The sequence below is a fragment of the Ambystoma mexicanum genome, chromosome 14, assembly GCF_040938575.1.
Source record: "Ambystoma mexicanum isolate Mex_15411 chromosome 14, UKY_AmexF1_1, whole genome shotgun sequence".
Taxonomy (NCBI): Eukaryota; Metazoa; Chordata; class Amphibia; order Caudata; family Ambystomatidae; genus Ambystoma; species Ambystoma mexicanum.
This window is the reverse complement of record NC_090940.1, coordinates 600,985,939-601,011,498: the sequence shown is the minus strand read 5'-3', so window position 1 is coordinate 601,011,498 and position 25,560 is coordinate 600,985,939. Positions and strand designations below refer to the sequence as shown.

Genomic DNA, 25,560 nt, shown 5'->3' with positions numbered 1-25,560 from the left:
GTTAACCTTAACTAGTGTCATCTCATGAAAGGATTTTATAACCATGTAGTTATTTTATCATAGGCTGTTGTCTATCTGTATTGCTTAGGATTTGTGTTTAATGATTATATGTTGTTATGGAAATAGTTTTTTTTCCAAAATAAACATTGATTGATTGATTGAGAAGAAAGACATCCCACAAGCTCTTCAGTGTCCCTTACAGTCACTTCTCCTTACTGCCAGCAAGCCAGCTGCCATTCTACAAAAACACAGGGCATGCTTTAAACAAAACACCAATGTCTCCAAGGCAGTGCATGGCAGCTCCCACCGTAGTACTTCCAGAACCTCACCTAGTGTGTCCAAAATATAAATGTCACTCCGCAAACCTCAATTGAATTTTCAGCCAACAGCCACTGCCCACTCTAAGTTGGCTTCCTTCAGCTAAACTGCAGTAAGATATTCTCCTCTGGGACCTTCAAGCTGAACTCCCACTACCAACATTGAAGTCCACCCTTAAGAGTCACCTCGTAAGTCTCGAGTACCCCCTCACGGCTGACCAACACATCCCACGGTCTTGGCTCTTGGACTCAAACCTTACCCATCTCTTTATTCTTTTGTATATAAAATATAAATGTTGTTACGGTATTGCTAGTGATGAAGATAAGACATTGGTTACATGTTATTTCATGCCAGATTACTACTTCTTCTCTGTGCTGTAATATTTGTAGTTATTGTGACTGAACTCAATGGTTCTCAATTTATGACATTTCTCTTTGGCTACCACAGAAAAAAGAAGTTTGTGGACAGTGAAGTTGTAATTCAGCAACCTTCTTCTCCAGTGTGTTCTTCATAGACGAGATTGCCTCACTACCTTTATTCATTTGGATGTACGTAGCTTGTTATATTTTGATCTGTAAGTTAGAACCCTAGAAATACTGATAAACAGTAAATATCGTTGGAGCATGCCTTTTTCAACCCTTAGGCGAATACTGTGACAAGCACACAGCCTTGACTGCACGGGAGTTGCACCTGGAAAGACAGCTTATTATAGGTACTGGCACTGGTGGTTGGTGATTTTTTTTTAACAACAAATGTGCATGAGCAACACAGCATAGTGAGGGTTCCCAACACAAAACCAGTGGATTCCCTAGAATGGAATGGGTCAACATTTACATTTTGTAGCAGACTATTTCTGAGAATTTGGGTAAAAAGACACTCAATTTATTGTTGGTTTTGTCAGGTAACACATGAAAAGAATTACAAATGTGCCAGGTCACCAACAACACACTGGAGAATTTTGCAACATATTTTCATGATGCCTTTGCCCACAATATAGTTTTATGTTTTGTACAGCACCAAGCCTCCAAATGATTAGTCTCAGAACTCCTAGGGTTGTCAATATATGCTAGCATTCTACCAATGTAGGAAGACATGTTAATGCTGCTGTGCCCAGTAATGCAAGTATGCAATTGCAAGATGCCAACATCATGCTGCATGTGCCAATATATGCCAGTGCAACCATGTAAGCACACAGTTGGTTTGGCGTTGCCCATAATGCCAGGATCACCACTGCAAGAAGACAAGTCTATGCTAACTGCACCATTTTATCCCAGTATTCCCATAAATGCAAGTATCCCCACATTGGAATGCTCATATTGCTTTTGCAATAATGCCACACCTGTGGGATTGTAAAAAAACATGTGCAGCTGGGTACAGGTAGCTTTTGCTGTGCTTAGCCCAGTGATGAGCCTAGTCCCAGGTTCTTGTTATCTTTTCTGTTGCTAACAACAAACTTTCAAACTGCTTCCCTAAGCCAATAGCCCCCAAACTCTACAGTATCACCCTCTACCTGCCTGTTTCCAGACAGCAAGCACCACATAAATCCTCGCCACCTCAAGATACCCTAAACTAACTTGTGCGCAGACAACAGGCTCTGAGTTACCGCATACCCGGACACAGTCAACAATAAACCACAGCCCAACTTGCACAGAGGATATAATAGGCCCCACTGCTCTCACTAATCAACCCAGAGCCCCTCCTCGTTACCTAGTGGCAAAAGCCACACTTTAGCAAGACCCAACAGCAGAACATAACATATAGGAGATCTCTAATACTGTTCAGTTGCTACCACCCACAAATCCTGAAATGAAGGTAACTATAGCAAAGATTGGGCACCCTAAAGATGCAGAAATGTGGTAGGGAAACAACCAGAGGAGAAAATCAAGAGTACAGGAAATTAAACAAATCCCTTTGTAAGGATAGCACAGGTATATGTCTCTGTTCCGGGTTGTGAAGTAAGTATACAAGAGTATTACCAGTTTTGCAGTGTCGTGTTCTCTTTGCAGTGTCGCGAGGGCTCGCTGGCTGCTCTCTTGTTTATCCACCAAGGCAATCAGGTTGTCGATCAGGCTTTGGTTTGTAGATGCTAGAGTCTCATGCCTCGTGATAATGGCCTTCAGCGGTGCATCAATGCCGGGCTCCAGGTAGTCTGTGGAAGTGAAATGGAGGTGTGGGGGGGTTGTTACATTCTGTTGAACTGCTGAACTTGTAATGATAGGATTCTTAATCTGTGAAGAAGCTGAAGCTGCCACTGCCCTAATCTTCTAAGGAATAAGCCTCTTGAGTGAAAGGATTGGAATGGAGGCTATAGAACGTCCAGCGAATTTGTTGAAGAAATAAACAATCAGGGATTATTATGAGTCTATCAGTGCAGTAAAAAAGTGGCAGTAACGAAATTACTTCCATTTCTACTGCACCACCATATAAAAAATGTTGTGGTAATGTGGGCTGAGATACCTCTAGAATGTGGCTGAAGATATTCCTCTACAATACCGCCAAAAACTGTAGGCAGTACCACAGCGGAATTACCACCAATGTACTACCTCCAAAATGTCCATGAAGTCCTACAGACTCCGAAAAGGGGGTGGTTAAAACTTCCATTCTGTCACTTGGAATTGGGTGGATTTTTCCCAATTACAAGTGGCAGTAATAGTAATAGTCACAAGAGTTTAGCTTTAATTTTTCTGTATTTACCGGTAAACTCATAATGAGGCCCTATATAGAGTCTAAACATGTGGGTGACAATGCTGACAATTTGGTCCAAACAGTAGAGCAGAACGGGCTTTGCAAAAGGTGACGCACAACTATTTGTGGGTCACACTATGCAAAAGTTAAGGGAGACCTGCGAATATTCACAGGCCAATTTGTGGTTTCGAATATCTCCACGAACATGCAGCGGAATTCAGGAGCATGCGCAAACAGAAAATTAAAAAATAGTATAAAGACTGTGTGGTATTCACCAGAAATAGTAGTTTTACCATTTTCCTTCCGAGTGGGCCAGTACTAGAATTAACAAAAATATATATTAGTGTGGAAAGTCCCTGGTGGCAAAAGCCAAAATATTATTTCAAATGGATTGTGTCCTTCCACGTACTCCTCATCTTTTGATATATTCGTCACCAGCTTCAGCTGCTTTGGGATTTCTTGTTCGGTAGAGGGCGATGTGTGTCGATGCAGTGGACACGATGTCCCTCGAGGGCCTCCGTCTCAATGTTGACCTCACTGCTGGTACAAATTGCACGCGCAGCGCACGTTAGCTTCAATTCTGTTTTTCCGCAATAGCTAATGCTTTGGTTCCAGTTATAAACTGCGACATTACTCGAAAGCAATGGCTTTGTCGTCGATACCATCAACCCCAAAAACCAGGTTAAAGAAATTGCACAATTGTGGCTCCAGGATGTCGGTCACGGACCCTCATCGAGTGCTTCTGTGGTATCTTGAGACGGCAGACTGTCGATTCTGTTAAGCAATTACCAGTAAGGCATTGAAAGTTTGAAAAGGGAAATTAGCGGTGGGTAGGCCCCGAACTAAATCCTCTTCGATGACTTGTTCAAAAAAAGCGCTCATCCGACGAGTCAAGAGGAGACTCTCCTCGAAGGAAAAAGTCAAAAAAGCGGTCTCGATCCAGGAGTGGGTTGCACCATTCTTCATCTTTTTCCAGGAAGATGACGAAGAGACGCCATAGGTCACCTTCCACCTCTTCCTCCGATACTTCTCCTGAGAGAACAATATCTTGCCTGACCAAATCACTGACTCCTGCTGAATGTGAGGCATTCAGACAGGAAATGTTAAACATTTTTCGAAAAGGAGGTCCCGACCCCCACAAAACAGAAGACCAAGAGTCATGCTCCTGTCCCACTGTTAAAGGCCGACAAGGAGAGGACTAAGCCAACATCTTGCGTGCCTTCGAGCCTGGGACACAGGCCAGAAACCCCACGAGAACCTTCGAGGTAACGACTCACTAGAAATTGCCAAAGACTCTTTCGAGTCGGGGATTGAGCCCCTCGAGGGATTCGATAAAGTCTTTGGAAACATCGCCATTAGCATCCAAAGCATCAACACCATTAGCGTTGAGATAGTCTATGCCATGTATGTCGAAGCCATCAACGCCATCTGAGTCGAGACCATCAACACCTTTGCCCTCTAAACCTGCCATTATCATTTAGGAGATTGAAAAAAACTTTTAAACCTTTCCCTGGGAAGGATTTCTTCAAGTCTTTGGGCCTCATTACGAGGAACGTGGTAGAGGGTTAACGGCGCCGGTAGAGCTGCTGGCGCCGTTAACCCTCTACCGCCCCATTACGAGGTCTGCTTGCGGGTCCCGCTAAGGACGCCTGGTAAAAGCAGGCGTCCTTAGCGGGACCCGCTAGCAGACGAGGCTGCTAACAATGGGCCAGTCATTAACGGGCCCGTTGTTAGCATCCTCCCCATTCCCATTGAGCCCTATGGGGGCTCAAACGGGAATGGGGATGTACCACGTCCGGGTTCCTGGAATGGGGATTACCGGGCCCCCCAAGGTCGGAATGGTCTGGTATTTCCCCATTCCAGGAACCCGGTACCCGGTACCCGGTATGGGGGTAGCCATGCCGCTAAAAGCGGCATGGCTTTCTCCATACTCTGAATGAGGCCCTTTTCTTCAATTTATGAAGAACATGAACCTCCAGACACAGATACCCCTCCTTTTGGTTTACAGTATGGTACGCCAAACGTCCCAGAAGCCCTGATCTCGGAAGAGTCCAGGCTAAAAGACTTAAAGGAAACCCTTCAGTCAGCCAGTGGGATTGACACTTCACCAGAACTTGAATTTGGTAAACCGGACCCAGCAGAACACGCCGATGCCCCATAAAGACATCTTATGTATAGGGTAACAGACGTTCTAGGATGGGACAGGCCTGCTCCGTCATTCAAGCAGGATGACCTGACCAATATCTTTGATAAGGGTCCTCAGAAGGATCTGCTACTCCCTTTTCATATTGCCCTGCAAAAAAGGGTAAAGGCAAACTGGGAGGCACCTGAGGCAAGCCCAGCAGTGCATTAAAAACCTCACCGGAAAGTATTGGCCACCCAGTAGTGATCTTGACTATTTGTCTAAACATCCTACGCCAGAAAGCTTGGCAGTTCAGACTGCAGCTTCTACCTCTAAACAAGCAACTTATCCAACAATTCCCCCAGACAGGGATGATGAGCATTTCGACGCTTGGGCAAGGAAAGTGTTTTCTGCTGGGAGCATGGCTCTTAAATCTGCAAATGCCAATTGTGCCTTAGATAAATTTACGTTCACCCTGTGGGACTGTATAGCCATGGCAGCTGAACATATTCCCGAAGGGGAAGTAAGAGACAGCTTCCTGAATATTGTAAGAGACGGAAAGGAGGCTATGTGTGTCTCTTCAGTCAGGACTGGACTCTGTTGACAGTATCAGCAGAGCCATGGTGGCAAGCAGAGTAATACGCAGGTATGCATGGTTCAGGAAGTCAGGATTTGCACCAGACGTGCTGGCCAGGCTACTCAACATGCCCTTTGACAGCACTGAGCTGTTTGGCAGCAAGGCTGATGAAAGCCTAGAGAAGATGCAGACCTCAAAAGGCGGCAGCCAAATCCCTTGGTGCTGCTATCAGACAGCCATAGTCATCATACCTCAGCAAATCATCTTGGAGGGGTAGGTCCTTTTGTTTCTACTCCTCAGTTGGAAGAGCGAGAGGACTGGCAAGCCAAAGGGGCCAAAAAGATTCCCTCATGGTGAATGAGAGAGAGGTGCAAAGCCCACCCAAGCAACGGCTACTTTGCCCTCAGCCACTGCTTCAGCCACCTCCAAACCTCTCTTAGGCCTTAACTCACAAGAACCTGGTGGGAGGCAGACTCTCATAGCATCTCCAAGAATGGCTGGGTATTGCTTCAGATGCGTGGGCAACAGTAGCCCATGGTTACTGCCTCCCCTTTCTAAAAGAGCCTCAAGACCATCCACCGGGGAGCCAATCATTCAAAGTTCCAGATATGTTCCTTGTGCAGGAAATGTTGAGCCTGCTAAAGACAGGTGCTATAGAACCAGTACCCGTAATGGAGAGGAACAAAGGGTGGTAATTGCCTTATTTCCTAATCCCCATGAAGGACGGAGGATTGAGACCCATCTTGGATTGAGATGCTTGAACAGGTTCCTCAGGAAGGACAAGTTCAAGATGGTCACACTTTCTCAGATGCTTCAGCCCCCCCCCCCCAGCTCCAGGATTGGATGGTGTCATTGGACCTTCAGGGTGCTTACTTTCATGAGTCTATCCATCACAAGCTTAGAAAATACCTGAGGTTTGCTGTTGGCGGTTCTCATTATCAGTTTCAAGTTCTGCTATTCGGGCTGACCTCCACCCCTAGGGTTTTCACCAAGCTGGTGGTAGTGGTGGCAGCGAGTCCCAGGAGAGGGGGGATTCACGTCTACCCCTACCTGGATGATTGGCTGATCAGGGCACGTTCTCCCGAACAAGCCCTGGTACATCTCAGCATCATCTGCCACTCTCTCCACAGACTGGGCTTCTCCCTCAATTACAAGAAGTCCCACATGATTCCATCTCAAAGACTCCAGTTCATTGGAGCAGTCTTGGATGCAACCTTGGGAAAAGCCTCGCCAAACGAGGCGAGGGCTGAGCACATTCTGCAGAGGGTCACCAAATTCCAGAGTGCCCAGCGTCTTCCGGCCTTTGACTTTTTAAGGTTCCTACAGAATGAGATCCCTCCAATGGGCTCTCAGGTCTCAGAGATCTCAATTTTCAGGCAAGATGTCAGACCTTCTCAGGTTCCGAGCAGAGTAGCGCAGGATCTTCTGTGGGGGGCCTGCAAGGACAACATTCTGAAGGAAGAACCTTTTTGGCAACCATTGCCGGAGATAACAGTAGGGACGGACTCCTCACTCACGGGTTGGGGAGTCCACACCAACGATCTGACAATCAGCGGTCGTTGGTCTCCATTGGATTTCAAACTACACATCAAACTTTTGAAGCTGAGGGTGATCAGACTAGCGCTGAAGGCCTTGCTGCCCTCTGTACGTGGAAAGAATGTCCTGATAAAGATGGACAACACTAACACTGTGCAGAGAGGCGATGCAGCTCTGGTTCTGCGCAGTTCAAGAGGGAATCTCCCTAGCAGCGGTTCACCTAGCCATAAAGGAGAAAACGCAGCGGACACTCTCAGCAGGTAGAGCAAAGTCTCCCACGAGTAGGAACAAGCTCAGGAAGTCCTTCAAGAGATCTTCACCCTTTGGGGAACCAGTGTCAACCAGAAGTGCGAATTGTTCTGCTCCAGTGAATTTCACCCAAGAGGAGCTCTAGGAGACACATTCGTAGTGAACTAGGAGTTTACACTCATATACGCGTTTCCTCCAGTCCCTGTCATTCCACACGTGATCAGGAGGTTGAGAAAGTTCAGGAAATCCATTATCCTAATTCCCCCAGATTCGGCCAGAAGGGCGTGATACCCGGACCTTCTGGGCATGTCCATCTGCCCTCCAATGCGTCTTTTCTTAAAAGAGGGGACCTTCTCTCGCGACCCAAAGGTCAAAACACTCAACCTTCACGCATGGTTTCTGAGAGGTTGAGATATAAGTAACGAGACCTCCCAGATGACGTAATGGAGATTTTACTTTCAGCCAGAAGGCCAGCAACAAAATCCTTGTACCCCTAGGTTGGAACAAATTCTGCAGGTGGTGTAGGGAAAAGGTTGTGGACCCTTTTATGTGCAGTACACCTACGGTGTTGTCCTTTTTGTTACATTTGGCAAATCTGGGGCTCCAGATTGGGACCATTAAAGGACATTTGGCAGCGCTTTCAATCTTCAAGCCCACATTGGAGGAGGTATCATATTTCAAGATACTGTTAGTCATACAATTTCTAAATGGACTTACTAATGTGTTTCCTCCATCTCCATTTCAGGTTCCGATTTGGGACCTTAATCTTGTTCTAAAATTGCTTATGTGCGCTCCTTCTGAGCCACTCCATTCGTGTCCATTAAGATTGCTGACCTTTAAGACCATCCAATTAGTTGCGTTAACATCAGCCCGCAGGATGAATGAACTTCAGGCCTTATCCTGTAAGCCTCCATATACTACCTTCTTTAAAGGACAGGGTAGTTCTTAAAGTCAAACCAACTTTTCTGCTGAAAACTGTATTGGATTTTCATTTATTACAGAAAATCGTGTTGCCATCTTTTTATCTGCCTCCTCTAGGATGAGGAAAGGCTGCATAGACTTGATACAAGATGAGCTCTTAGCTTTTAGATCTCTAGGATGGCTAAGTTACGTCAGGATGATCAACTTTTTGTTGGGTAAACAGGTCACAAGTTGGGTCTTGCAGTCACTAAACAAATGTTGTCTATATGGATTTTATTGGGCATTACAGAATGCTACAGATTGGCTGAGAAAGATCCCCAGAAGGCCTTAGAGCCCATTCCACAAGGAGCATGGCAACATCTTCTGCTTTACAAGGGGGGTGCCGATACATGATATTTTTGCTGCAGCCACATGGTCCTCCATCCATACTTTTACTAAGCATTACTGTCTGGATTCATCCTAAGGCCAGGAAGGAGGATTTGGGAAGGCGGTTTTACACTCTGTTCATGATAGATCTTAAGAGCAGTTCTAAAATTCTTACTCCCTCCTCCAAATCTGACACTGCTTTGATGGTCTATCAAAAGAGGAGGAATACGTGGGAGGACACATCCATTCGAAGAACATTCCTCATCGCCCCTCCCAACCTACCCCACAGTAGAATTTCCGTGCATTACACTTTAAGCTCTTTCAAGGTCTTACACTGCCATGGGCACACTATTGCTAGTAATTCTACAAGAAGAAAAGGGGCGTAAAAACAGAACTGAAGCGTACGGGGCTCTTGCGCGTGTTATATGTACCAGTGAGGATGTCGACATCGAGACGGAGGCCCTCGAGGGACATCGAGTCGACTGCATAGCCTCTGCCGGAAAAGAAATTCTGAAGCAGCTGAAGCTGGAGAGACGAATATATCAAAAGATGAGGAATCTGTGGGAGGAACATCCAATCAAAAGAACGCTACCAGGGCTAAGTAACTTGTTCTTCTCGAAACAAGGCTAAGCTACACCAGAAATGAATATATATATATATATATATATATATATATATATATATATATATATATATATATATATTTCAAGTGCAGGTTGGCTTTCCTTTACTTTTACTTTACGTCGTTTATACCGCGCAACCTTGAACCGGGGCGTCAGGGCGCAAACCTAGACAGGAACATCAACAAAAAACACAGAGAGAGGAATCATAATGTAGGGCCAAGGAACAAACATCAGAGCGGGATCTATGCGAAGAGCCAGGTCTTCAGTTTCTTCTTGAAGCTAGTAAGCAATGGGTGACCCCGCAGATCTGATGGAAGAGCATTCCAGGCTGCTGGGGCTGCAGTAGAGAAAGCTCCCTTTTCCATCTTTTTGGATTTGCTTCTAGGAATATTCATTAGGTTCTGGAAGCTAGATCTAAGGGAAGGGCTGTTCGAATTCTTCGGAATTAGACCTTGAAGGTAATTCGGCATTAGACCAAGCCTGCATTTCATGGTTATTGTTAACAGCCGAAACTAGATTCGAGATGCCACGGGAAGTCAATGCAGAGACCTTCTTGCTTGAGAAACGTGATTGCGGCGGGTCAATCCAACTACTATTTGGACAGCCCCGTTCTGCACCACTTGAAGTCTATCAGTGATATTGTTGCTACATCCAATGAGAAGGCTGCCACAGTAATCCATCTTTGATCCCATAATAGCTCTAGCCAGAGTCTCGGCATAAGCTTGAGGGATGAAAGGGCTCAAGTGGGCAAGCAATTTAATAAAGTAGATGGCAGATGAAACCAGACTTTTCACATGCACGCCTAGATGTTGGTCAAATATTACACCTAGAGTTTTTACTTTCTTCTGTGGTTTAATGATAATGATTTCCGCATAAAATCTCCCCTTCTAGAGCCTATGCTATAAATATATATTTTTCAATATCCATTGTATGCATGGAACAAGAAGTAGTATTTTTGCTATTTCAATCGTGAGAAATAATGTTTTTCTCTAATCACTCCTCATGTGTGTGGGTCTGTGTCAGCACCATTCAGGGATGGCAAATTGCTGCTCCAAGCATTTTCCTCTTGGATGAACACATTTTCAAAAAATCACTGCATACATTTGGTGATCCTGCAAACGTCTAATCACTTGAAGTTGCAGTGTTTTAAGTGAAAAAGCTGGTCCAGAACTTTCCAACACTTTCAGAAGCTCCCGTGCATTTGAATCATGAAGATGCATATCCTGTGTTTACCTACATGTGCAGTAAGGGAGTTGTACACATCACTAGGACTCTGCTGATTAAATAGTCTGTAGCCGGGGCAGGGTCTGCATCCTTTAGCTTGCCAGATATTTTGCCCTTCAACCCCCCATCAGCTCTAGCTAGCAGAGTCAATGGAGTGGGAGTCATAGTCCAAAAAATGTGGAGCCGCAGGTTAGACAAAATATTGTTTAGAGTTTTAAAAGGTCTTTGCCAAACATCTTGCCTAAAACAATTTGTGTCCTATTGGTTAGGCCGCTATTTTAGTTTCATCGCCTGAGGGCACATTATTCCCCACAGTGGCAGTTTGGCGCGTGCATCCGTTTCTTCCTTAAGTCTGTGTTTTCCCTGAAGCATAACATTTGATCAATATTTTTCTGATTATTCCCTCTATACGTTATTTAGGTACTTGTGTGCCAGGAAGTGAATTTCAAAGAAATATCTTTATTGTACTGGGAGCCCAAGAGGGGTATATGTGACCTGTGAGATGCTTTCATTTTTAAAGCACAAAGATTAAGTATATGGCAGTATTCTATGCCAGCTGCAATGCTTGCTGGGCTAGGCATGAATACAGGCTAAAAGGCTGTCAGCAATATTCCACATGCCCTACCTTTTGATGGCCTAAGCAGGTTATTAATACAAGCGCACATATGTTCTCCAAGCGTCCCATTGCTCATGCGTATTAGTATGCAGTGGCCCAGCGATCAAGGATAAGCTTTAAGAGGGGGGAGGTCAGCAGGATGAGTAAACAGGGGACCATTTTGACACTTTCAATAAAGGTATGCCCATGCAAAAATATATAAAACATATTTATTTTCTGTGTAAAGATTACTAAACCGGTATACACTAAAGAGAAAGAAACTGCTGGAAAGACCCAGGGTGGAAACATTTGTTAGTTGCCAGGATTAGGGTAAATAATGGATCTAGTTCAAGTCATTGCTCAGTGGTGGTCCTCCTGGTTTAGAAGTTTACCTGGAATAGACATGTGGATTTCCAATTGGATAAAAATACATGGGGCCTCATTACGAGGCAAACAAGTGTGGTAAGCTTACCGGCACCCTTGTTTCCAGACCGCCATACTATGAGTTTGCCTGCCGGGGCCATCACGCCCAGCTGGTTTGACCTGCCGAGCGCAGCGGCCCCAGTAGGCAGACTTTTCATGGAAGCACTGGCACCGTCTCCCCAGCGCCTTCAGTGACCGGGTGGTTAACGCCAATCTTGTAATGAGTCCCACAGTCTTGATTCTGCATAGTTATGGAAGAAATGGGACTTGTGGTTAGACCCCCTCAACAGAAATGCCAAGTATTGAAATGCTTGGAAGGTCCTTTGGGATTTCAATGCGAAGGGCCATATTCCTGTACGCTTTGCATACATTCTTATGTTTACTCTTTCTGCAAATATTTGTATTGCCCTGATGAAGTGGTAGGTTATGAGCAAAGCAATTTGTCGGCAGACATTTTTTTTCTCCATATCAGACATAAGAGTGTGTTAGTTTTATGTGGTAAATTTAATGATCGGCCTAATAAAATCAGATTACTTCCTGAACATTTTATTTGGCGATAGCATGCCAGCTGGGAGATTATCGTGCTATTGTAAACTGTTTATCTGGAGAGGTTTTAGAAGGGGACAGGCTAGAAAATTGAGATACATTGTGTCCTGGGCCAAAGGGTAAAGTTCAAACTGGGTTCACAGCTTTGTGCGAGCTACAATTTCTAGCCCACCAGTACTGCAGTCTTATTTTAGTGTGGTCCTGATGAAGCCATGTTCAGTCATGTAACAAGATAGAAGAAGCTCTAAAGACTCCTATGACTTCCCCTATGACCTGCCAAAGCTCACACAAAGCCATTAATATTAACTATTTCTATACAGCGAGGGATATTTGTCCTTGTATTACAAGCATTATGAATACTCAAAAATAAGCATCAATATTATTTCAACTTGAGAATGAAAAGCTATGTCAGTCCACTTGGCTTTCAACCCGATGCCCTGCAGTTTACACACAGATCTGTGAACTGAGCTAATTGCCTCATACAAGTGAAGGCTGCTTCTTCGGAGCTCATAGAATCAGTCCCTGTTTGCCAACGAGTTATTGGGCAGGTCAGTGAAAGCGCCTTCTTAGTTAAAGAATGAGAAATTACATATTTTGTGCAACATAGTAACTCATGAGATTGTATAGGCCATACTTCAGATAAATGTCAAGCATTCAAAATTGTTGTCGCTTGACTTCCTACAGCAACAAACCCCACATTTCTTAGTTCCACTGTTCTTTTGGTGTTGAGACATTTCCTCTCTTGGTATTTTGTGTTCAAACACTGATGATGCTGTGGATTATGCAGATGACATTTATTTCCTACTAAACATTCCAGTTGGAAATTCAATATTCAAAATTCAATATTGGGGATGTCTACCCGCGCACACGTGAGGTTCCTTGTATAAGCTGGAGCTCTGGTGACTTCCTGGTTTCTCTGTCTCTTTCCTTACAATCCCAAATTCACGGACAAACACAGGCAGTGCTGTGAAATGAGAGTAAACTGTGTAGGACCTGTGTCTACCTTTGGCAGTTCCCACTGCTTGTCCCTCCCAGAACCCCCAGCTGGATACTGAAGGACGATAGGAGGGCAAATGGATAAGGCATCCTCTTTCTAACCTTGCCATGTGAATGCCATTGCACAGTCTTACCGAGACAGTTGCGCTGCACTTGGCATATGACGACAGCACCTCATTTGTGATGTTGCACCATACGTATCGAGTCGCCAAGGCATTAACTGACATTGCATGGTATTACTGGGACATTTGAGGATGCACTTGATATATGATGGTCGCACCACCAAATGTAAAGCTACTACACCTTACTAACAATGACTTTATGGGGTGCATGATGAGTTCATTGGCATTGCACAGTACTTCTGAGGCATTTGAGGTTAGAATGTGCATATGATGGCAGCATCTGGACATGTGTGGCTGCATTGGCATTACTAGGACCGTTGAGGCTGTACTTGGGGTATCATGACAGCACCTGCATGTGTTAAGCTGCACCTTGCTTATGATGACTAAGGAATTAACTGGAATGAGATGGTATTACTAATGCATTTTTAGGCTGAGCAGAAATATTGGCATTACGAAGGATTTCTGGCTGCACTTGGCATATGATGGCAACAACCGGAGGTGTCAGCACATTACATATGGCGCATCTACCAAGCTTATGTGGTCCTACCAGACATTTCATGGTATTGAGAATGTTGCAGATGCACTTGGCATACAGTGGGAGCATAAGAATCTATATCAGGCTATGCTTTACATTAGCTCTAAGGCTTGTATTGATGTGGTAATCTCGGTTGACCTCATTTCCTCTTGATTCTCTGTCACGCCTGCATCTGCACCTCGCCAAGGTCATCTCTCCTCTTGGTTCAGCTTTATCCTCAACCCCCCCATCTCTTCTTCAGATTGCTCCCATTTGCCCCTCCAGCAAGCATATCCCCGGTATGCCCGCATTTTCCCTGGCTTTAGTCCCCAGTCTCTTTATATTGTTTCCTCTCAGCAGTGCCCTCATCTATGGAAATCTGGTCGAGGTGGGTTTTTTGCTCTTGCTGCTGTCCACCAGTCTCTCGACCCCACCTCAGTCTGGATTCACATTGATTTCACGGTACCCCTAAATTTCTCCTCGGCACTGCAGCAATGGTAGGACCTTCTGTCGCTCAGCTTCTGTGCTTTACCTCTCCCTCTGAATCCATTCTTTGATTGCCTCCCCAGTCTCTCTTCTGGGCCCAATGCTGCAGCCAATGTCACGCCGTAGACCTTGTGAAATGCCCCACAAGTCGATGTGTTTTCCACAGTCTTCTGTCTGACGTTGTCACTCGCTTACTTCCCATCACTTCCAGATCTACTCTTGGAGTCAAAGCAAGTGTGGAAGCGAAGTATTGAAGTCTGTGTTAGAATGGTTGAAAAGCTTAGGACACAAAACAAGGCATTTTTTGAGATAATGCCAATTAAAAAGGGATTTTGGCCATCTAAGTACCCTGAAGAATACCACTTTCCAAACTTAAAAGTGGTGCCAGCCCTCCCAATGCACCTTTCCACTTGTAGAACCTGCATCTCATTCATGCAAAAGCAGACACCACTGGTGTCTAGAAGAGATTGCCCACATTACAACTCCACACCTCTCACAACTTGGGGTTGAAGTGGGCTGCTAATTTCTAAACTGACCTGTGAAGAAAGTGGTGGTTCTGCAGAACCCCGCTTTAAAATTCCACTGCAATGACATGACGGCTCTAGAAAATTTCATTTTTGACCACGGACTAGATTTTCCGAAACCTATCAGTCCATTTAGAAAAGGAAGTAAAAGTTGTATTATCCTATAATATTTCATGAGATCATTACGGTGGCCTGAATGATTTGGGACAATATTTATGGAAGGCTGCCGCCTTTAACTGGGAGTTTGGCGCAATTGTCATGATTGAAAAAAATGAATCTTTTCATGATTTGTGCCTACTGAGATTTACTTGGAACTTTCACCTACTAAGAAAGCAATTAAGGAAAGAAATTAAAAAAAGCTAACAGTGAGTTTAACAGTGGGATGCTGGGCTATTAAGGGAAAAACGAATTGTGACAAATGTTTGGATTCGGTTTAGGTTGAGGAAGAGATCTTGGGTCTGATGCTAAAAACAATCAGGCAAAATAAAATCAAAGCTCAGTGTTCAGAAACAGAAATGGACAAAAAGCATTTTGATAAATATCTGGAAACATCCGGAAAGAAGAATGAACGTACTTTCAGGCAAATTATAAAGAAGTTTGATTAGGTAATCTTCGTAGGTTTTGTATTTCGAAATCTTTTTCTGCAGCTTCTTTTTTCTGTAGATGTGAAATAAAAATATAAGTTAGAAATGAAAATATTATTATGAACCCAATTGGCTTAAACCAAATAAACTAAATCTGAAATTTAAAATATTCCAGTTGACTTGAAAGCAAATACAAATTTCCGATATCACTGAATAGAAACTCAAGACAAAACAGATTTTATTTTGGTTAAAAGTGTTATGTGAGCTCCGATTAGTTTAAAAAAATGAACACTTTTTAAAAAGCTGTCAATCGCTGCTTGAGTTCCATAATGTTTTTCAAGCTTCTTCCTGTGCTGATGAATAGCAACAGACTTTAGGAATAGCTCAACACCTGACGTTACTTTTCCCGCTACAGAGTCTTGATCTTCACACCCGCAATGTTTATCACCATTACACCTCCAACCAACAAAGATGGTGGCACCCGGGTGGTGAGGCAGAGCTTAGCTAATACGTATTTTCCCCTTTTATGGAGGCACTAAACAATAGTAAAGGAATTAGAATTGCAAGTGTGGCGGGTCAGAAGAAGGAGGCAGACTCGGTACTTCCATTTGCAACTTATTTTTATTAAAATAAATGTGAAAAAAGGCCTAACTTTCACTACACTATGGGTTTCCCTGCCTAACAAAACTAACTAGGGTGTTTGTCAGTTGTCTATGAGTCCAAAAGAAAAGTCTGTCTACCATCCACAAACTAAGCTAATATGACTCTACCACTAGTAGAAAGGACTAAGGCACAGGAGAATGACTCCCTTCTCCTGTGGGTTGCTTTCCCAGCAAGATAGTTCAATAACACATTCTTAAATAGTTCCTGGTAATGTCTCTTATCAAGGTGTAAAGTTTGTTCAATGGGATTTCCCACTTTTCCTTCTCTCTCTCTTGTCTTGGCCTCTTGAGATATTATAGATTTTGTTGCTTCTTATTACTTGGGGTTCCTCTGTTTTTGACTTTTTAAACAACTTAAAAGTCTTTTTTCTCACAATGTCCAACCTTTATCGTGATTAGTACCAATTATATTCTTCCAATTGTAAGTCTCCCTCTCTTTAGACTGTCAGGATTTGCTCATAATTGGCACTCAGTTTCCACTCTTTATTATTACTGGGACTAGTAAGAGCTATCCAGTAAGGATTTAGACTCTCTGCTTCTCTCTAACTGGGACGAGTATGAGTTTGCTAGTGATGTATCTCATTCTTGTTCTCAGTTTCTCTCTCACTGGGACAAGTATGAAGTACCCAGTTACATATTTTCCTCTTCTTCTCAGCTTTTCAGTCACTGGGCCGAGTATGAATTTGTCAGTGATGTATCTTACTTTTCTTCTCATCTATTTTCTCACTGGGACGCGTATTATTCACCCAGTGATATATCTTACTCTTCTTAGCAACTGGTGTCCTACTGGCACACGTATGAATACTCCAAACATTATATTTGCCACTCTCCCTGGGTCTCCCTCTCTCTGGTTACCTTCTTTATGATGGGGCTGTATCACTGGATCAGTGTTCTTGTCTGAAATCGCTTTCCTTCTTGTTAGGATGGCGTTTCCACTAGGCTCACCTTCTTCTCTCTGCACTCTCCAGCGTGCCTCTGCATAAGCGGTCTCGGCTTCAGCAAAGGATTTCCCTGTCTGCCCGGTCTAGCCACCACTTCTTCTCAAGTCCCTACTGGGACTGGATTCCAGTTTGCAGGCTCTCGCTAGCCTGGTTCTTCAACAGGGTGATTCTGGCACCTGCCAACCACGGCTTCATCCCAGCTTGGGAAGCAGCGTTTCCCTGTGTCCGTCCGCTTTACTCCAGCAGTTGCTTTGGGTCTCTGGGAATTCTCTCTCACTGGCTCCCTCTCCTCCCACACTTATGACGCTACGCAGGGACTTCCCTGGCGTAGCATAGAAGTCCTTCTTCTGTGTCTTATTCACATTTGTTATTACTCCATTGGTTTTCTTTGTCGTAGTACCAGATGAGTAATTTTCTTCAGGCTTTCGGAAGGTTTCAACATTACAATAACATACGTCCTTGTCTCTAAGGGGGGAGTCTCTCCCAGTGAGGTCCCAATTGCCTCCACGCCTAGGGCGGGTATCGCGTAGCGGGCTCACCTCCCCTAGCCTCACTGGGGAAGGCTCCCCCCGGAAGAAGTGACTGAATCCTGCGATTTGTCTCAGAAGGTTCCAGCACAAAGAAAAAGGGGGGAATTATCCCATAAGCAGTGAGGAAAGGGATTAGGAACTAGACTAAAACAAGAGGGTCCGCACTGCTGCGGGTTTAATAATTAGTTCGAGTAACAAGTTATTTGTCAGGGTGTACTACAAAGGTATCACTCACATTTTTAGGCTGTAACAGACTCTGAAAGCAAACAGGGTAGTCTGATGATTGAAAAACCATAAAAAATATTTATTAAACAAAGAAATAGTTGTGTAAATAATACATAAACAACTAAACATAAAGCAATATAACAAACATATAAATGCATTTGTTCGATGGTTAGAAGGTTAATAGTCAAAAGACACCAAACACAAAAACTTAAATGTAGGTTTTTCTTCAAACTTTTGAACAAAGTAGACAAAAGAGAATTCTAAAAGAAACTGGACAACAAACTGCCAACTGTATGGTGGCCTAGATCCCAGCCAATATTCTTATTTATGGCTTGTATTGGGCCACTGCACAAGTTGTTCTCAAAAGAGTTGGCAGGAGTAAAATGTGTTCTATGTCCTACGATTTTGCTGACAGGTCCAGTTTTTGTGATTGGTGTCTTTTGACTATTAACCTTCTAACCATCGAACAAATGCATTTATATGTTTGTTATATTGCTTTATGTTTAGTTGTTTATGTATTATTTACACAACTATTTCTTTGTTAAATAAATATTTTTTTTATGGTTTTTCAATCATCAGACTACCCTGTTTGCTTTCAGAGTCTGTTACAGCCTAAAAATTTGAGCGATACCTTTGTAGTACACCCTGACAAATAACTTGTTACTCAAACTAATTATTAATTAAACCCACAGCAGTGCGGACCCTCTTGTTTTAGTCAGAGGTTCCAGCAGCAGAGGTATTCTAGAGCAAACGAGAAATTCTTTTGCTTTGCTTTGCCTTGCACGTTGTGTAATCCCCTGTTCTGTTAAACACATTTCTAGTGTCCGCCCTCCACCGCTTTAATTTTTATTAGGTGATAAAGCACTCTGCAGGGATCTTTTCATCAAATGTGAGAGAGCACCTTCTCTTGTCGCATAAATCATCTTGCCTTTTGTGACATTTATCCATTCAATGTTCTTGACGTGAAGGTTGCTACTACCATCCTTCTCCTCTTTACAACTCCAGACCACGACCGATACTAACATTTTATACAGTAAACTGAAATTGGCATTTCCATTTTTTCAGTGAACAACATCTATGGAAGTGTCTGTAATAGCACACATTTCTGAAGCTGTTTTATGCATTCTACGAATGCTTTTTGGAGGCTTTAGATAACATGAGTGCTTCCTTGCCTCACAGTTAGGTTCACAATGATTGACACTCAATAGATACAACACATATGTTATCTGATTGAAAGCTCAAGAAAAATTGAACCATCCATATGTGCTCAGCTGGAGTACGCACACTTACCAACATGTATCTTGTGGGAAAGACTAGCTTTTCTGGGTAGGTTTGAACATCCGTGTGGATGTCCAAGGAATATCCCATCGGTTGAACCCTGCCGCAGGTTTCAAGGCAAGGTTCAAGGCCCACTGTCCAATGGCAAGGCGTGAGCCTCAAGAGGGGAGTTCGATCAACCAATCAGAGGCCCTGAGCGGTTCTATCAACAGGGCTGAAGGTTTTTTAAATGCCCACTTTGCTTTCAGCCCCATTTGTGGGTTTTGTTTGGCTGTTGAGTTAGGGGGTGGATAGGGCAGACCAGTAGTTTGAGGTATTTTAATGTTTTGGAGGTTTTTACTGTTGTTTTTGGAACATATTAATCCATTTTGTCTCCTTGTGTCTCTGTGTGCGTATTATTTAGGAGCCCTCTCTAAGTTCTCCTCTTTACCCTTGCTTCTAAAACAATTTTTTTTAAAAAGAAACAATTCCTCTTGTACTTTCCCTGTAACCTTAGAGTCACCTAAAAATGCAGAAAAGCAAAAACATTTTCCTAACATCTTTCCTTTCCTGCGTTTGTCGAGGAAGCTTTGTGTGTGAGCCCGAGAAGTGTTCTTTTGCTGTGCTCAGTCTCCTTCCCTACTGTTTGTGTTTGGAGAACTCTTTCCCATCATTTGAGTCTTGCAAGAATCCTTTTCTTTATCTGTGCCGCTTGTTTTGTACATTGACACCTTAGGCACATTGCACGCCTTCTGCACATTGGAAGCTTAGGCAACATGCCCTTTGTTTGCAATTTGGAGGGAGTGCCGGGCAAAGGGAGACAAGGAGCTGGACTATTTATTTTTTTTACAAACTTTTTTTACTTTTCTTTAAGACTTATAGTTCATACAAACGTGTGTCTTTACATCATCGTCACAATTTATCAACTATTAGGTGTTATTCATAAAAAAGAAAAAAACAATGGTAATCTTCAGAAAACAAAAAGAAAAAAAAGACATTCAGTAACATGGTGCCAACAGTCCTAGAAAAGGGTAAGCCCTTGACTCAATTCAATATAAATACTTCGCCCATAAATCTTGTCAAAGCAATTATCAGCGATACATTTCCCACTGTTAAAAATCGTAGCCATCATTCTTCTCCAATAACAGTGTGTCTGGCTTCAATAAACCTTCCAATATATTTAGTTCTCAACCTTGTGAGGCCAGTACAAAATAATGTTTCAAGTTCCTATTCCACATTACCGAATTTACTTTTCTGACCTATATGTAGGTTCTTATATACCATTAAAATTTGTTTAGTTGGGAGAACGTTTAGTCAGCAACGCGTGAATCTGTCTTTCATTAATAAACAAGGCAATTTAATTAAGTAGTTTGGCAATTTGTCCGAAACCAGCACTGCTGCGAAAGCTTTTTCTTTACAACACATGAGTTTGTTGGGAGCTCCCAGTTGGTGCCTGGTTGTTCTAAAGAAGTTAGGCATTGTTGGCACCATCTGTCAATTAAACTCTTTTTCCCTTTGCTCATATCCAAAAAATACAATCTGATGTGGGAGCACAGTCGAAGACACAATGGGCCTCATTACGACCCTGGCGGAAATGGAAAAATGATGGCGGAAATGCAATACCGCCATCGAACACCGCTCGTTGCGATTATGACCCGTCACCGTAAAGTACGATGCCATTAGCGACACCGCAGTGAACGGCAACGCTAACTGCACCAAGTACGCGCACGCGCGCCTTGCAAAACCGGAATCACCGCCATGGCGCAACGGTACGCGAATTCTGACCCTAGCGGACATGTACTGAACGCCATCAAGCACGTCGTAAAGTACCATTCCGCCATGGCGAGAAATACGGCATCGTGAACCAACCGTAAATGGCCCACTGAGTGCCTGTACTCCACTCCCTGGCCACATTGCACAACTCCTGGCAGGCGCAATGTACTCACACTATGCAACCAGTGAAATCTACAATTCACCCATGCATGCCAACGTAGAAATGCATGCAGGGGCTCAAAGCGCCCCGTGAGTGGGCATCCATGTACGGCATGTCACCATAGCCGTACTGATGCAGCACAGGCATGTGAAGGTACAATACATCAAAATGAAAATCAAGAACACATGACACAAAACAACAGTAGTCCCCCATCGCTTGCCACCAGCGCAAGGCAACATCCAAAACAGCATCCTGAGGGGGATTGCACCAGCCCTGTACTCTTGCCAGTAAACAAACCAACCATCAGCAGAAGCATGTACCACACAAGTTGGCAGAGTGACTGAGCAGCCAGGCTCATCCCAAGAGGGGCCGATGGGAGCTGCAGGGCACAGATGGCATGAATACAGAAGCTATTCCAATGGACATGACCCCAGTCCCCCTCCAACAAACGCACGCAAACACAGGCACCTGTGACCAGCCACATTCTGAACATCCCATCATTCCACCAATCGACCTGGCTGACAGGCACCAGTCGGCCAAAAGCCAATCCCCCGCCCCTGAACAGCACATCATGTAAACAGTCACAATGGCAGCCCCTATCCGTGACCATACTGTGCTACGTAGGCAAACGCGGCCAGTACTGTACCACACAACTCAACTCAGAAGGCGGAACACAATGCAGATCATCTCGCAATACATACCGCCACAAATCGAAAATCGCCACATCACCTGCAAAGAATAACGCAACACGACAAATATCGGAATACAATTTAAATGCACATCCAAATGACAAAGGCCCCACAGCAATTTGCAAAATAACACCAAAACATCCATCATCACCGAGGGCTGCATCTGCAATAATTGACCAGCTTCCACTTGTGTGACGCCCTGTACCATCATGGCACACAGGGCCTACATCAACGTTCCAAAAGGCAACATGGAAGCGGCAAGAACCGCAGGTCCGTCCCATGAGGCAGGCACTAGTCGAGCTGAAAGGCCGAAATGTTGCACCTAGCCACCAGTACAGCGTAAGGGCATGTGGCCCATTGGCGATCGTCCCATAAGATCGAAATGGTGCTCCACTGATTCACCCGAAGCTGCAGGTGTCGAGAGTAAAACCCATCTGGAGGAGTGGCGTAGAGATGGCATCTGCAATAGGGCAGGAGATACCTGTCACCCAAATGAAACACAAATTAACCGATTGCATTACGGGACTCATGATGCATTACAATCTTCATTCAACACACCAAATCCACACCCATATGCATGCTAGCCCACTCCAAAGGAATATACAGACCCCTAAATCAGTATCGATTCATAACGAAATCAATCGAGGTAAATACACCATTGGCAACGTCGGTTACTGTGCATGCGTCCGTCAAGATAGAACCCATGACATGGGATTAGTAACGTGCCTAGACACAAGTGTATGAAGGCGCGTCGAGACAGGGAGGATCCGACAAGGGCAGATAGACGTAAGTCCCACTATGGCAGCCTTGCATCACATAGCGCAGGGGAAGGGGAGTGATTCAAAAAACCCATGTACATGGCAGACCCTAAACGGAATCATCTGTCCATGCATCCATTCATCATTCCCTCATCCCGCAATGAAAACGCATGAATATTCACTCACATAATATGTGAAACTTCCATCGCGTCTGTGCGTAATGCAGTCTGCAAAAACCACTGTGCTCCTGGCCGGATCTGTAGTGTTGTGAAGCAAGATGGATTTGGGAACGTCCTGCCTTATCGTCCACTACGCTATTGCGCATCCCATTCAATTCATATCATTCATTGCTTGCTCGTTATGGGCCATGTCCCAAGGACATTCTACAATAGAACGTTACATTTCCAGCCAGACCTGTGGGCGTATCCTCGCCGCTACTTCAAAACCAAAAATGCTGGCCTTCGAATTCCTCACTTGCAACATTACGTCGAAAAGGCTTCTGTGAACGCTTGCATTCACAATTACATCAATGTAGTGCGGCTGTGTGTCATAATGCTAACTGGCTGCAATCACAAATGGGACGCCACGCCCGTCGGTGAAGTACGTTACTGTGCTGCATGAGGGTCGGCCATAGATCGAGCCCTACATACCACTGACTCTTCACAGGTATGTAAGCGGCTGCAATCATAGCATGTGTAACAATGGGAGCATAGCATGAAAATCAGTCAAAGTACATCACACTGCCATCGGGATTTGATACATGATTCCAATCCCAAGATGCCATGCGGCCAAATGCAGCCTTACGTGCGGGACGTGCTCGGCCAGAAGGGATTGCATCTGCCACAGATTCATTCAATCAGCACAGGTGGAGGCCATACAGGCCGACAGCACATATATAGCAGACCCAAACCCCTCCCACAACCACTCCCACTCCAAAATGCTACCGGCAGGACTAGCGATGTTGGGCCTGGGGGACCAGATAGCACTGCAAGTGCTACAACTACAAGAAGACGACGAACAACAACAGGTACAACAACCGGGCGCACAGGGGAGACGGAGGAGAAGGAGGAGGAGGAGGGCAAGGCAGGGTCAGCAAGGCCCACAAGCACTGCCACTACCACCACGCAGGCGGCCCGCAATCCCACGCCTCCGAGCCGATCCGTTCAACCTCACTGCTGAGCAGATCCACACCCTCTACCGTTTGGACCGGGACACCATAATCGCCATTGTGGACATGACACATGCTGACCTCGTGAGCATGATAGATAGCCCAACCGCCATCCCACCCCTACTGAAGGTGGTGTCTGCACTCCACTTCCTGGCCACAGGCACCTACCAGCACACAGTGGGACAGTTGCATGGCATTTCACAGCCACTGTTCTCACGGACACTCTTCCAAGTGCACGATGCCCTCCTGAAGCACGCCGACGACCACATCACACTACCACGCACGTACCAGGAGATTACCAACGCAAAAGTGGGATTCCATGCACTTGGCGGCATCCCGGGTTGCATTGGTGCCATCGACTGCACCCATGTTGAATTGGTTGTCCCACATGCCATGGAGGTCCAGTACCGCAACCGGAAACAATTTCATTCAATCAATGTGCAAATGGTGTGTGACTCCAACAAGATCTTTACGCATTGTTGTGCCAGATTTCCAGGATCTACCCATGATTCTATGGTCCTGAGGAACACAAGAATACCACGCTACATGGAGCGACACGCAGGGCACAGATCCTGGCTACTCGGTGAGTCTCATTCCATGCATGACATCGTGGCCCATTTGATGCGTCAATGACCTTGCAGGAGGGGGGGGGGGCTACTTAGCACTATCATTCCACTGACACCCTTTATTCGTCTCATACAGGTGATGCCGGGTATCCACTGAAGAGATGGCTCCTTACACCAATCCGGAACCCACAGAACGAGCATGAGGAGGACTACAACCATGCCCACTCACGTACCCGTGTGGTCATTGAACAGGCATTCGGCCTACTGAAGGCTCGTTTCCGCAGCCTCAGCAGGTCTGGCGGGGCACTCATGTACAGCCATGAGAAGGTTTCTAAGATGGTCATGGCATGTGTCATGCTGCACAACATGTGCATACGTAGGAATGTGCCCATGCCCCCTGACGCTGTACTGCATGCACCTGAAGATGATGATGATGATGAGGGTGGGGATGTGGAGGCACCTCAAGGAGTCCATGAGGCACAGGATGCACGTGCAATCCGACAGAGCATCATAGATGCATGCTTCTAGCAACCACGCATGGTGCCTATTACACGGAAAGGGGACCTGTGGCACTGTGTGTGTGTAGTACAGGCACATTGTGGACTGTACGCCTATGAAGGCCTCGTACGCAAATATCAATGTCCACACATGTCATTGGATGATAATGAGGTGCTGTATTGTTAATGTGATTTGATTTATACACCCTATGGACCCGCCACCCAGTGAAGCCCAACACACCCCCTCCACCCTACTACCTCCCCCCCCCAACACCAGTGTCCAAATATGCATGCTGTCCGTGGGTAGACGCTATTGCAAGCCCCCTCTACGGGTATCAGGGGCACCCCTGCCCGTGGAGCGCAGGTTCCTGCCAGATCTGCGTTGGGGGCTGCCCTGGACGGAACTTGCCACGGATGATGTCTCTGCCTGCTCGCGTCCATGCATGTCTCTGAGGGTTTGTGAGAGCTCCGAGAGCACACGGCGCACAGCAGCAAGTTCAGCACAAACGTCTTTGGACGTCGCATGCAGTTCCCCCCTCAGGCTCTCGGTGCTTTTCTCCATTTGTGCTCTCAGGCTCTCGGTGCTTTTCTCCATTTGTGCTCTCAGGCTCTCGGTGCTTCTCTCCATTTCTCCCCTGAGGCTCTCACTACTTTTCTCTATTTGTGCCCTGAGTGTCTCGGTGGATGTTTCCATGGCTGCCCTGGAACCCCCGCATTCATTTGCATGGTCCTTGAGTAGCGTGGACACTTCCTGCTGTTGCTCGATCAGCAGGTCGAGGGACTGTTGCCTCTGCTGGGCCATGGACATTTGCGGTGGTGTGACAGGGGGGCTGCTCAACACATGTTGCCTTGGCACAGGACTTGTGGGGGTTGGCCAGTCGTCGTCTTCAGGGTGCCCCTGCGTGGTTTCGTCATGGTGTAGG

At 45.2% G+C, this 25,560-nt stretch overlaps 1 protein-coding gene across 1 annotated transcript in view; it reads right to left on the bottom strand.

Moving 5' to 3' along the window:
* The window catches only part of CCDC197 (coiled-coil domain containing 197), a 255,640-nt gene that overhangs the window by 85,594 nt on the left and 144,486 nt on the right, over window positions 1–25,560 (bottom strand). The window contains exons 5-6 of the mRNA XM_069637979.1: window positions 15,402–15,484; window positions 2,295–2,467 (exon numbers count right to left, since the gene is read on the bottom strand). Of these exons, the coding sequence (XP_069494080.1) occupies window positions 2,295–2,467; window positions 15,402–15,484 (256 nt within the window). The remainder of the gene's footprint in view (window positions 1–2,294; window positions 2,468–15,401; window positions 15,485–25,560) is intronic.